Source organism: Delphinus delphis, chromosome 6, assembly GCF_949987515.2.
Source record: "Delphinus delphis chromosome 6, mDelDel1.2, whole genome shotgun sequence".
Taxonomy (NCBI): Eukaryota; Metazoa; Chordata; class Mammalia; order Artiodactyla; family Delphinidae; genus Delphinus; species Delphinus delphis.
The window spans coordinates 30,637,812-30,652,142 of record NC_082688.1 but is presented as its reverse complement, the minus strand read 5'-3'; the positions used below and the strand labels follow the sequence as shown (position 1 = coordinate 30,652,142).

Genomic DNA, 14,331 nt, shown 5'->3' with positions numbered 1-14,331 from the left:
GTTCCGTAGCCATCGCCGGGGGAGGCTGGACCCAGGAGCTCTCTCGTAGCATGACGGGAGTTGTAGTTGAGGGGCGCCCCGGGAACGTTCCGGGTGACGCCTTCTGGTCCGGGGGCGGGAGAGCATAGCGTTCTTTGGCTGAAAGCAGCAGGAACTGGCAACCGGGAGGAGGCTCTAGCGAGGCCTGAAAGCGGCGCAGCCAGGCAGGGGAGGGGTTTCGGGGTGGGGGCGGCCAAGTAGCGCATCTGACATGCTGCTGGGGTCGTGACCGCTCGGGGTCCGAGGCAGGACCTGGCCAGATCCAGCCTGGAGGCCTCGCCTTCTTCGGGCCTAATCTTCAGCGGCCGGGTAGGCCTTGCCAGAGGCTCCTTTTCGTGCGGCCACCCCGGATTCCTGCCCTGATTTTCTGTCCGAGAGATGGCCTCGCCTAGCCCCCCGCCAGAGCCAAAGGTAAGTCGCCCCTCCGGGTATCCCCGTTCTCTCGCCGTTCCCGAGCTAGGCCGCGCCACCGCCCCCCCATCTCTCGGGTCGCGGTCTTGAGGGCCAGCGCGGTGCAGTGAAGTACCCCCTGATACACTGGGGCGCCGTTCGCGATCAAACTGACCACTGGCTCCGTTTTTCAAAAGTGACTTGATAAATCAGCTAAAGAAAATTGGTAATGCTCCAAACTATCGTTTTCATTTACGAGTGTTTCCAGGTGAGGTATCTTTTTTGATCCTCCCCTGTGTCTCCTACACCTGCCGAGATGCCTGGACCCAAAGTAGACGCTTGGAGAAATCTGAATTGAAACGGGTCTCAAGGCAGTGCTTGTAGAGAATCGAGTGGGGCAATAAGGTGCAGGAAAGTTGGGAAGGCCTTGGGGCAGCTTACTAAAATTCAAATACTAGGGCATAATGAGTAAATCAGAAAGCCTTATCCTTAGGTTCCTCAATACAGAGGACAAAGATCCAGCTCAGTTATCCTCTAATTTGATGTGCTTGTCTGAATTCTGTCGGTTCCCAGAATTGGGCCCCATTTGGAACTCTTAGTATCATGTTCCTCCTAGCCTACCGGGCCCTGACAAGTGATTGTTTCTGCTACTTTCAGTGGTAGAATTGTCCTTGAGACAAGAACTGACTACAGAAATCATACTGTTTCAGGGGTTGCTGACATTTGAGGATGTGGCTGTGTTTTTTACCCAGGAGGAGTGGGATTATCTGGATCCAGCTCAGAGAAGCCTGTATAAAGATGTCATGATGGAGAATTATGGAAACCTGGTCTCACTGGGTAAGAATCTGCTGTTTCTCTGATGAAAATATCTAAGAAACTATAAGAAATCAGAACACTTGAACTAGCACCGTACCAAACTGATTTGTTCCAAAGTTCTGATTCAAACCTTTCAGCCATGAATTGTTTCCATGACTCTCATCCCTACCGTTCTTGCAATGACCAAAATACAAGCTTTTCTGGCTTCCTATCTTCGTAATCTCATTCCCATATTGCTCTGTACTTTCCCTCCTGGCTCATCCTCCCACTGCTTTCCTCCCACCCCTTTTCACTCTGCCTTCTGGAGCCCCTGTTCCTCTTCACATAATGTTCCCTACCCCTCCTGGCCTTAACTGAAACCTGGCACTTTCCCAAGGACACCACTTCTCTGGCAGGGGCTGCTTATTCTCCTACATCCTCTTCCTTCCTCTCATCCTTTGTCTCAAGGCTGAAAGGGAAAAATAATTGTTCTCCTAACTTTTCAGTGCTGTTCCCAAAGCATTCGTCTTCTACCTTCAAACACAGTTTCTCTCTTTTGAGGTCTCAGCTGTCTTGCCCTACCCTCTCAATTCCTTTTCACTATCATCTGTCATTTTTTTTGGTTCCTCACATAGATTTTGTCACATTTCAGAATCTTCTCTTTGCTAACCCATACCATCGATCATGCTGTCATTACTTCAGCCTCACTGTATCTTGACCATATTGTCTTCAGGGACCCTGCTTTCCATTTTTATTCAGCACCTCACATCAATGATCCTACCCTCAATTTTGTCATTACAGGCAAATCTTAAACCCCAATATCTTATACTTTGACCAATATCTTGTTTTTATTCAGGCAGTAGATGTTTATCGACTATAACTAAACAGGGGTTACCAAAACAGACATGATCTCTGCCCACGTGGAGCTTACTGTAAATTCTTACCTGTCTACTTTTCCTACCAAACCTATTCTTTTTTTTCCTTTAATAATTTATTTATTTATTTTTGTTTGCATTGGGTCTTCGTTGCTGTGGGTGGGCTTTCTCTAGTTGCGGTGAGCAGGGACTCCTCTGTTGCAGTGCGTGGGCTTCTCATTGCGGTGGCTTCTCTTGTTGCGGAGCACGGGCTCTAGGTGTGTGGGCTTCAGTCGTTGTTGCACACGGGTTCAGTAGTTGTGGCTCGTGGGCTCTAGATCACAGGCTCAGCAGTTGTGGCACATGGGCTTAGTTGCTCCGTGGCATGTGGGATCCTCCTGGATCAGGGATCAAACCCGTGTCCCCTGCATTGGCAGGCGGAGTCTTAACCACTGTGCCACCAGGGAAGTCCAAACCTATTTATTCTTAATCTTTCCTGTTCCTTGACTTCTTTTTTCCCCCAGGCTCTCGACTGCCTCCTGACTTCACCTCCTTATCTAATCCATGGACCTATATATAAAATGATCACCAGCATGCTCTCTTGCCACCTTGTCATTATGTTCTACCCATTCTGCAAACTTCAAATCCTGTACTGATTATAAAATCTGCCTTTTCTTTTCTCGTACCTGAGTTGCTAAACACAGCAAGAGAAATTTTTTATCCAAACGGATTGGTGCCCTGTATATATACATGGCTTTCCTTTCTTCTAGTCTCCACTGGGTTTTTACATTTCAGCAAATTTTTTATCATTGATTTGCTCATGCCCCTGTTCCTTTTAGTGACTATTCCAAAAACTTGAGTTTTCCTTGGGTCCATCACTCAGTGGTGGACCTCACCTTCTGTTTCACAGAGAAGATAGTGGCCACTACACATGAACTCTCAAGTTTTCTGCCCCTCATTGCACACTTAAGGTTGCCTGTCTTCTCACATTCTCCAAGAATTTATCAGTCTTTTTTTTTCTTATAGTTTCAGTCTCTATTCTTTCTCCCCTGGTACCTTTATTCTGATGACAGATATGTTCGTGGCTCTAGAACTCTCCTTTGAGCCACAGTCTCTCTTGCTGCTCCCTGTAACCTACTACTTGTTTGCTTCACAGCCAGATTTTTGTAAGAGTAGTTAAGGTGTGTTCTCTACTTCTTTACCTCCCATTATCTCTAATCCCCTTTTAGTGCCTCTACACCTTGCTCAGTTGTTTAACATTGGTGTGTAATAATCCAATTATCAAATGCAGTAGATTCTTTTTGGACTGTATTTAATTCTCTATAGATATTTGAAACTTTTTATTGCTTCCTTCTATTGCCTTGCATTCTCAGACTTCCTCTCAGACTATATACCTTCTTTGGCAGACCTTATTTACACTCAGGTCATCAGCTACTGCTATGTGATGGTATGTCCCAAATCTTAATCTCTACTTAAGAGGGGCAGTATGGAGCCTAACTGTCCAAGTAAAAAATCCTGATTCCACCACTTACTAGCCTTGTGACTTAACCTTTCTGTGCCTGTTTCTTTTTTTTTAATATAAAATGTAAATAATAATAGTACTTACCTCTTAGGATTATTATGAGCATTAACTCAGTTAATATATGTAAAGCATTTAGGACACTGACCAGCATGTAGTAAGTACAATATAAATGTCAACTGTTATCTTCATCATCATTGTCATTATCTTCTCTGTTGAACTCCAACTTCTTAGTCATCTCCTTTTGAAGACCACATAAATAACTCAGATAATCCACTAAGATCTCAAGGGCCTCCTCTTCAGAATTAAGTACTCCTTTCTCTGTGGTATCTTGTATACGCTTCCATTGTTGAATTTATTTCAGTGTACTATAATCATTATGTTATTTCTCTAAACAGACTGATCTTCAAGAGGACAGTAACTGTATTTTTTTTTTCATTTGATTCCTCCAGCACTTAGCACAGAGCCAGGCATGTATTATATGCTTCTTAAATATTTGGGTGACTGAGTGAATATAATTTAAGACTCAATATCTTTTGACAAAATTATTGCATTAGCCTGTAAACTAGCCCTGTGCTTCCAGTCTCCCTTTATTCTAATATGTTCTCTTTACTGCCACCAAAGTGATTTTGTGTTATTAACTGCTTATGACTTTTGGTGATTTCTGACAGCTTAAAGGATAAAAATCTTAATTTTTCGTCCTACATACTAGCACCTCGTTATACAGCCCCTGCCTAGCTTTCTAGCCTCATCTGTTATTTCCAGGATACCACTTCAGTCTCCAGCCATGTCAGGCTAGGTATTTTTTTCCATTTAGCTATGGTATCTCTGAGTCACTGACAGCTTTTTCCACCCATATGGTGCCCTGGTTGATAATACCAGGCAAATGCCCAGCCTTGCCTGTGCCTACTACTGTAAAATGGCAGTGAGCCCATCTGTGATCTCCTACTTTTAGGCTGTCTTCTTTATTGTAGCTGAAATACAGCTTTTCATCGGTTATTATTTCTCCCCTCACAGCCTGTTCGTCCTCCTCTGTAAACTCTATATCCATCCCCTTGATGAGTGCTCCCTTGATGAGAGATTACAATTATTAAAAACTATTCCATTATAGTGTTTTCCTCCACTTCATCCTGTTGCTCTACTTGACACAACTCATCTAGCTTTGTAATTTTGCCTCTTCAGTCATACCTATCCTTTCTATTTTTCTTTAAAAACTTTAGGAACTATGTTGATGATACAGCTGACAGCTTGATCTCTTAGTTCTTGATCTTTCAATTCTTTCAGCTGAAATAGACTTCTTTGGTTTTAATGACTTATCTCCAGACAACTTGAGCCAGATTGGACCTTGACAGAATTGGGAATTGCTGTACCTGTAAGACCTTAAATTCACTGTTTTCCTCCTTTAATTATAGGCTCTTTCCAATTATTTGTTCAACTACTCATTCATTCGATAAATAACTATAAAGCACTGTGCTAGGCCTAGGAATGCAAGTCTTTCCCCATTCTCTCATTCTTTTACCTAGAAAACTGAGAGGCAACTGTGTACTCTAGAAAAATTAGCTATGACCAGAGGATGGGAACATACAAGCATGGCAGATACCTCAGAAGGTGGTTATAGCTACCAAGCCCAGGTCTAATGGCTAGTCATTTCTAAGCTGCCATGTGTGGAAGCCTAGACTCACTTATTTTACCTGTCTTTCTGTTTGACCTATTTGTTTTCATGCTTGTGCCTCTCTGTTATATTTACTTCAGCAATACATTATATTTCATGTCTGGTAAGATTAAGTCACTCATATTCTCTTTCAGGGTATACAGTTGACCTTTGAACAACACGGATTTGAAATGCTTGAGTTCTCTTATACATTATTTTTTTTCACTAAATACGTAGTACAGTACTACACAGTCTGTGGTTGGTTGAATCCGCGGGTATAGAACCATGGATATGGAGGGCCAACTGTAAAGTTATATATGGATTTTCAACAGTGTGGAGGGTCAGTGCCCCTAACCCTCGTGTTGTTCAAGGGTCAACTGTACTTAACTAGTTTTCTGCATTCTTCTGGTTGAAATTTAGATTACTTGGGGTTTTTTAACTGGCTCGTGGGATTTTTGTTGGAATACAGTTAGGTTTGTTGGTTGGTTTGGGAAGAAATAAGATCCTTATAATGTTGACTCTCTTTAGCAATTTGGTTGACTCTATTTAATTGTCTATGTCCTTTAGAAAAATTGTATGGATTATTTTTATGAATCTTGCACTTCTTGTAGATACATTCCTAGGTTTTATGGGTTTTATTATCATGAAAAGCATATTTTATTTTTCTATAATATTTACTAACTGGTTATTCTTGGTAGTAAGAACCAGTATTTGTTTTATATGTCAGTCCTATTATCACTATTATATTTCATTTAATTCTTTTAGGAATTTTGGGTAGGCATTCATATCATCTGTGAATAATGTAATTTTGTATTATTCCTTTGAGTAAAACCCTGGAACAATATCCACTGGGTAAGCATTATGAAGAAACTTTACCTTCTCAAAAAGAACTTACAATCCAATGGAAAAGACAAAGTTAAAAGTACAGTGTAATAATACTATAATGCAGTCATGGACAAGGGCTGGTGATCAAAAACAGAGCGCTTAAATCATCTATTGGACTAAGTGAAGGCCTTATAGTTGCTTTGCACTGAATCTTAAAGAGAAACCAAGAGTTTCCCAAGTAAACAATGTTAGTGGACATTTCGTAAATGAGATATGCCAAGAAATGGCATAAAAGACTAAAGCACAAGCAATTTGCCCACTTGAAGTGTGAGAGCATGGGTAGGAGGGTGAATTAAAGCTTAAGAGACCTCATGAAGTGCTGAGCATCATTGTGTAAAGGGATTTGATTTGATTTTAGAGATAATGGAGTGCTAGTGAATCTATAGGTGGTGACATGATTAGAATTCCATTTTATGAAGATCTCTCTGGATTCAGTGAAATAGATACAGCCTAAAGACAAGAGCCAAGGATTATTAGATGGCTTTTGCAATAATCCAAGGAAAACAGAGAGAGAAGGCAAATGCTAAAGAGCAGAATCATTGATTTTGGTGATTGATTAATGGTAAGAAAAAGGGAGAAATCTAGGATGATTTCCTGCTTTGGGACTTTAGTGTGATGGATGGTGATGCCTCTCAAGGGAAGATGATTAGAGGTGGAGACAGACATGACAGCAAATGATGATGGTCATGTTAATTGTGAGCTCTTTTTGAGACATTTAAGTGGCAGTATTCAGAGGATGTGTATATAGAGCAAGATAAGGATGTAAACATGGGTAACAATAACCTTAAACAGTTGACAAAGGAAGAAAAATACATGAGGGAAATGTATTAGAAAAGGACAAAGAAAAGAAGTAGGGAGGGACCTAGAATATAATAGCACAGGAACAAAAACAGTGTCAAGAAACAGGAATAGTCCACAGTATCAGATGCTGCTGAGTAAAATAAGGAATAAAAAATGCCCATTGTATTTGTTATTTGAAAGTCATTGGTGATTTAATGAGAAGTTTCTCTAGATTCTGGAAACAGAAATCAGATTTTATAGTAGGTTGTAGAATAGATTGAATGGGAAGAGGTTGGTCATTGAAAACATAGGAAACGGAGAGGTACAGTGTTAAGATTTTTTTCAAAGCTTGGATTTCACCTAGAAAAGGATTTCAGGTTTCAGGATAAAGTTGTATATATTTGTATGTTGGTAGGAAGGTGTCAATGGAGAATACAGATTGAAGAAAGAGGAAGAAATGGTAATAACTGAACAAGTGCCCAGAGGCAAGTGGGATCAAGAGAGAGTAGATGAATTAGCCTTGGATAAGAATGGGATATATCTTCATGTACCACTGAAGGTAATTTTATAGGTAGGAGGTAGAATGGTGAGGGAGTTCTCTCATACTTTTTCATTGAGTGAAAGAAAACACAGTGTACTGAAAGTGAATTTGAGAGAGAGCACTGTAAGTAGACTTAGGCAGAAATAAAGTTTCTTAGGGAAATAAGAAGTTTTTTTGGAATAAAATAATGACTGAAGTAAGTGAAAAGAAACTTCAAAGATGACTCCACAGTTAGAAGACTAGAAAATTGAAAGAAAAGAGGAAGTCTAAAAAGGGAAATTGTTTAGGGCCAAATATAAATTTGGTGGTGATACAATCTTCTCATGGAGTTATCCAACAGGCAGCAAGAGACAGAAAATCAGGAAAGAAGTCAGAGGCAGACTTAAGTGTCCTCTACGCTGCTTTGTTATATCATAGACCATTATGTTATCTTTCTTCCAACGCATGCAAGATTATCATTTCTCAGATGTCATGCAGACTCTCAGTTGGAAATAGATGGTTCCAACTTGTGCCTTATATCTTTAAAGCCATGAGAATTATGTATACTTGAAGATTGTAGTATTTGTGGTAGGTGAAGTCATAAGCTACCACAGACTGTTCTTTTTCTTAGTTTCTTCCATTAGCTCTAACCATGTTTCTTTTGTTTTTTTTCCTGTTTTTCTATATCATAGAGTCCATGTCACTTCAACCCAGTTTTTAAAAAGCCATTTGTCTCTTGATGTAGGAGCTATTTTACTTAATATTTTCTTTACCATATTATATTCTTTCCCCATTTGTATTTGTCACCCATTCCATTTGGTAGGGGGCTTCTTGCCTTATCTTTAAATCCTAACTCATTATACAATGCCTGGAATGCTTTTGATCACAATAAATAAATTCTTATTAATGAGTGAATTGTTGTTTCCCCTGGTTTTTGTCTTTTATCCTTCTCAGCATCATTTTATGTGTTCTTTTCTGTCAGTTATTTGGTTTATTCACATTCCCATAACGCTACCTCATCCTAAATTTTCCTGAACCGACTGTTTTCTTCCCATGTTATCCTTTCTTCCTTGATAGGCTAGTTTATCCTGCCACTACTTATTTTACTTCTTTGTTTGCCCATCTTACCTTGCATAATTCGCTGTTGATTTATCAGCCCTTCCTCCTTTCTCCTGCTGATGCATTTTGTGCCTCGTAAACACTCTTTTCATACGCTTTCTCCAAGAAAAACATTTCATCAGATAACTAATACTAAATATTTATATAGCTTGTACTGTTTGCCAGGTAGTTCTAAATGCTTTATATATATGAACTAATGTAACCATCACAAGGATGCTGTGATGTAGTAAACTACATTTTATGCACATAGTAGATCATTTATCTTAATTATCTTATTTTTCTGACAGTTTCTCCTTGCTGGCAAGAGCTAGGCTGATGTTTCTATTTTCCGTTTATCATTCCAGATGTTTTGAACAGAGATAAGGATGAGGAGCCAACTGTGAAACAAGAAATTGAGGAAATTGAGGAAGAAGTGGAACCACAGGGTGTAATAGTTACAAGAATCAAAAGTGAAATTGACCAGGATCCTATGGGTAGAGAAACCTTTGAACTTGTTGGTAGGTTAGATAAACAGAGAGGAATCTTCTTATGGGAAATACCAAGGGAATCTTTGACCCAGGAACAAAGAATGTTCAGAGGAAACACTAGCATTATCCGTAAAAGACCAAATTCAGAAGAGAAATGTCATAAATGTGAAGAATGTGGAAAGGGTTTTGTCCGCAAGGCTCATTTCATTCAACATCAAAGGGTCCATACGGGAGAAAAACCTTTTCAATGTAATGAATGTGGGAAAAGTTTCAGTCGCAGTTCATTTGTTATTGAACATCAGAGAATCCACACTGGGGAAAGGCCCTATGAGTGTAATTACTGTGGAAAAACCTTTAGTGTGAGCTCAACCCTTATTAGACATCAGAGAATCCACACTGGAGAGAGACCCTATCAGTGTAACCAATGTAAACAGAGCTTCAGCCAGAGAAGAAGCCTTGTTAAACATCAAAGGATTCACACAGGTGAGAAACCCCATAAATGTAGTGACTGTGGGAAAGCCTTCAGTTGGAAATCACACCTGATTGAACATCAGAGAACTCACACTGGTGAGAAACCCTATCACTGTACCAAATGTAAGAAAAGCTTTAGTCGAAATTCGTTACTTGTTGAACATCAGAGAATTCACACTGGGGAAAGACCCCATAAATGTGGTGAATGTGGGAAAGCCTTTAGATTAAGTACATACCTTATACAACACCAAAAAATCCACACTGGTGAGAAGCCTTTTCTTTGTATTGAATGTGGAAAAAGCTTCAGTCGGAGCTCATTCCTTATTGAACATCAGAGGATCCATACAGGTGAAAGACCTTATCAGTGCAAAGAGTGTGGGAAAAGCTTCAGTCAACTTTGCAACCTTACTCGTCATCAGAGAATTCACACAGGGGACAAACCCCATAAATGTGAGGAATGTGGAAAAGCCTTTAGTAGAAGCTCAGGTCTTATTCAGCATCAGAGAATCCACACCAGAGAGAAGACTTATTCATACAATGAAACCAAGGAAAGTTTTGATCCAAATTGCAATCTTATTATACAGCAGGAAGTCTACCCTAAGGAAAAATCTTATAAATGTGATGAATGTGGGAAAACTTTTAGTGTCAGTGCTCATCTAGTACAACATCAAAGAATCCACACTGGTGAAAAGCCCTACCTATGTACTGTATGTGGGAAAAGCTTCAGTCGGAGCTCATTTCTTATTGAACACCAGAGAATCCACACTGGTGAGAGACCCTATCTGTGCAGACAGTGTGGCAAAAGTTTTAGTCAACTCTGTAATCTTATTCGACATCAGGGTGTTCACACAGGTAATAAACCCCATAAATGTGATGAATGTGGGAAGGCCTTTAGCCGGAACTCAGGCCTTATTCAGCATCAGAGAATACATACAGGAGAAAAACCTTATAAGTGTGAGAAGTGCGACAAAAGTTTCAGTCAACAGCGCAGCCTTGTCAACCATCAGAAGATCCATGCAGAGGTGAAAATTCAAGAAACCCACGAATGTGATGCTTGTGGGGAAGCCTTCAATTGCCATATATCTCTTATTCAGCATCAAAAATTGCACACTACATGGATGCAGTAAACATAGAGAAATACTTAAGCTTGGTTTGACTTGAGACCAGCTACCCAAGTGCAGTTTCAGTATGGCTCAACGTGAGTCAAGATTTAGTGATAAAGCAGGTTCTCTTTGGCTTCAGGCAAATGGTTTCTAAAGGTTCTGTGAATAATAGACAGCTGCCCACAGGCAGTTGAAGATTTCCATTACTCTTTGTTTTGACGATCATAGAGAAGGACTCAATAATTTAAGCATCTTTCTTTTACAAATCTTTCAGCAGAGAGGTTAAACCCAGGTTCAGAGCACTTAGTTATAATTAATAAAGGGAGAAGAACAAAGTTACATTGGCATAAGGGAGTTGGAAGCAGCTGATGTTAGAAAACTAGCATAATTGCTCAGAGTCCTCTGGCACCATAATATATGGTGGTTCTTTCAGTTCCATGACATGTTTGGCTATGCATGCCAAGTCCAATAATTAAGCATATGCTTAAGTTTTCAAGGAAACAAACCCCCCATTTTTTAAAAAACTGGCATCCAAAGCTTTTGTCATTGTCTAATCCAGTTGTTTGGCATGTGGGTTAAAGGCAGTTCCAATGCCATGTGGTTCCCAGATCTGTGAAATGAGTGGACCATTAATTTTACATATAAAGTAAATGTACAGATTATGTAATTAACAAACCTAGCAAAGGTGTTACCAAGGAGCCTTTGGGAGTGCCTTTTCTTTTTTCCCAAGATGGGCCCAAAAAGGTGGAGGAAGACACTGTTCTTTTTGTGCCCTCCAATCTGTGAAAGATATTTGTAGTCCTAGACAAATTAAATCTTATTCCTCCATTACCAGTAGCATGTGAAAGTGTAAATATTTTGATTACCAAGAGTTGGAAATAAAAAGACCTGGAGTCTATGCTAGGAAGCTGAGATATTTTGGTATTGCTTTGATTTTTATGGTAACTAGACTTTGCATGCAATTTTAAAATCTTTATTTCTGGTTCTAGGGCTTCCTTAGTTAATGGTTATTATAAACCTATTCATCTCTTCTAATCATTAAACCTGTTTTGTTTTTTGCTTTGTGTAAGAGTTATTTGTTACTCTAGTGTAAAATCTATCCTGTCAAATATATTACAGCATTTAAAAGTTAGAATCAAGGATTTAAAGGAAACTGCTCTCACTTGTTCTACCTCTGACTTGTTACCTTTTCTGGGATAGTTCAATTAAGGTTAAATCCAGGTTCTTTAGTTCCTGAGTATATAATTCCAAATCACCAGGACTCGGTAATTCTAATTTCCTAATAGTTTAAGCAAAAGACCTCACTTTCAACTATAACCTAGACATTCTAAACATCACCTCCAAACTTTCATCTTCCCATCTCTGAGTATGTGCGTATGTGTGTGTGCATGCACACGTAAATGTGAATGTTACGGTATGTGTAGAGATACACCTCTCTGTACACTTCCTTATTCAAATTAAGTACTCATAGTTACCATACAGTTAACTTTTCAAAACAGAGTTTGTAACTCAGTGAATAGTACAAAAGGTAGCTGATAATGCACTTAATTTTTCAATAAAATTATCTTCCTGCCTTAAATCTCCCTGTTTTACTTGTTCTGCACCAGTGGTTCCCCAGCCCAGAGTCACAACTAATAATGAGGTTCTTAGAAATGCAGAGATGGAATCCTGTGTTCTGAAAAACACAAAGTGTATGTTTTCACTGCATGCACACGAAAACATTTCTCTGCTTTTTGCTGAAATTGCATTGTATCATTTGATTGTCTTGCTGAGCAGAAGTTCTGGCTGTTGACCTCACTGTAATTTGGGGCCATGGTCATTTGAGATATTCCTAAAAGTACGTAATTTTTAACATCCTTGAATGTGAATCTGGAGTGACAGCTCCAAACTCCAGTAACAGCGAAACAGTTCTTGCTTATGTATACAATTCATTGGCTGTAAAAATCATAGCCAAAAAAGATGATTTTTTTTTTTTAAAGCAAGTACACTGCAGTATACACTGCTGTTTTACAACAAAAAGATAGAAATGTGCAGAGGACTTTAGAGAGGGATATGAAGTGCCAGAAGATGAGGGAAGGAGAAAGTTAAATCTTTCAAGAGGAAATAATGCCTAAGATGAGGCTAAAAGACAAGTACCAGGAAAGATGAATACTGTCTGAAGACGAAGTTGTGAGAGGATCTGGTAGCTACAGAGTGAACTGATTGCTTGGTGATGGGAATGTGGCAGGAGGTAAGGTGCCCATAAACAAGAGTTATAGTGCCAAAGAGATAGGACTTGATTTCTCCTGAAATCCTGTGGTAATGTTTTCCTTGTAGGTAAGTATGGTGTGTATAAGAAAAGGATGCATTTTAAGAATATAGCTCTGGATTTTCACAACTAAACCTCTATATAACTGGCACCCAGCTTAAATATTACTGGTACCCCAGATTCTTCCCTTGTGGACCTTTCCAAATACTACACAACACACATCTTGTGGTGCCTCCACTTTAACTCAGGAAACAATGTGGAAGTGAATAGGAGGGAAAAAATTGGCTCTTGACCTTTTTAAGATCTGGGGATCTTATCCTCAGGAAGTTGCACAAAGTAAGCATTCAAGGGCCTGTGGTTTCCGTGTTAACTTCAAGAGTCTCAGAGTAGTACTACTGAGAGATTGTGGTGTCTTTAAGGCAGTGGAAATGAAAGGAGATTAACTTGAGAAATACAGAGTAAAACCTGATTGCTAATTGGATGAGGAAGGTGAAAAAGAGTAAAGATGCAAGGTGGGTTTGGGTGGTTGGTATTCTTACTAAAAGGGTCGGGGAGGACAGTGCACCTGGTATGGAGTAAGGAATTAATTACTAAAGTTTTTGAGCGTGTAATGTTTCGCTTATCTGTGAGACAGACATGTCTGAAAATAATTGGAGATGTGGACATGGTGCACAGGGAAGATCTAGGTTAGAAATTGATTTAGGAATTCACGTGTTTAGACACAGAACTGAATTAAGTAAGATTTAAGGAAAAAATAAAGCAAGAAAAGAAATCCAGAGATGGAATCCTGAGGCCCACTCTTGTTTAGTGGATGGGCAAGATTCAAAGGAGACAGAGAGGAACAGCCAGAAGTATCAAAAACCCAGTACATAGTGATAACTAGGAAAGTGACCTAGAAGAGTGCTGCAGAGACATCAAAGAAAGGTTGAAGAGTGTCCTTTAGATTGGATTATTAGAAAGTCATTAATGAGTACTATAAGAACAGCTTCTGAAATTGGGAAGGGCCAGTTTTCAGAGGCTTAAATAGTGTCTGAAGAGTGTAGATCATCAATTCTCAAATACTATCAATTCATGGTGAAAAGTTTACTATTCTACATTCAAATGGTAAAAACAAGGACAATAGAGTAGCTTTGTAAAAAAGCTAAATTGAGGGCTTCCCTGGTGACCCAGTGGTTGGGAATCCGCCTGGCAATGCAGGGGACATGGGTTCGTGCCCCGGTCTGGGACGATCCCACATGCCGCGGAGCGGCTAGGCCCCTGAGCCATGGCGGCTGAGCCTGTGCGTCTGGAGCCTAGGCCCGCGTACCGCAAAAAAAAAAAAAAAAAAAAAGCTAAGTTGATTCAAGAACTTAATCTTTTTCTGAAATAATGCCCCCCTTTTAAAATAAAAAAGTCCTTTCATGAAATAATAGTAATTTTGGCCTGTTGAATGTATGTCTTTAGTTAAAAAAAAATGGCAATCCTTTTTTGATTATTCGTCTTACTTAATT

The 14,331-nt window shown here is 39.6% G+C and overlaps 1 protein-coding gene across 2 annotated transcripts; it reads left to right on the top strand.

The window, feature by feature from the left end:
* Positions 1-54: 54 nt before the first annotated feature.
* On the top strand, positions 55-14,019 carry ZNF189 (zinc finger protein 189). 2 transcript variants are annotated; one of them, XM_060014413.1, is made up of 3 exons: positions 55-450; positions 1,185-1,266; positions 8,897-14,019. In XM_060014413.1, exons 1-3 carry the CDS (start codon positions 418-420, stop codon positions 10,615-10,617), a joined length of 1,836 nt encoding a protein of 611 aa, XP_059870396.1. In that variant the 5' UTR covers positions 55-417; the 3' UTR covers positions 10,618-14,019. The 2 variants fall into 2 exon arrangements, with proteins under 2 accessions (XP_059870396.1, XP_059870395.1); XM_060014412.1 differs by having other exon boundaries at positions 1,182-1,266.
* The last annotated feature ends 312 nt before the right edge of the window (positions 14,020-14,331 follow it).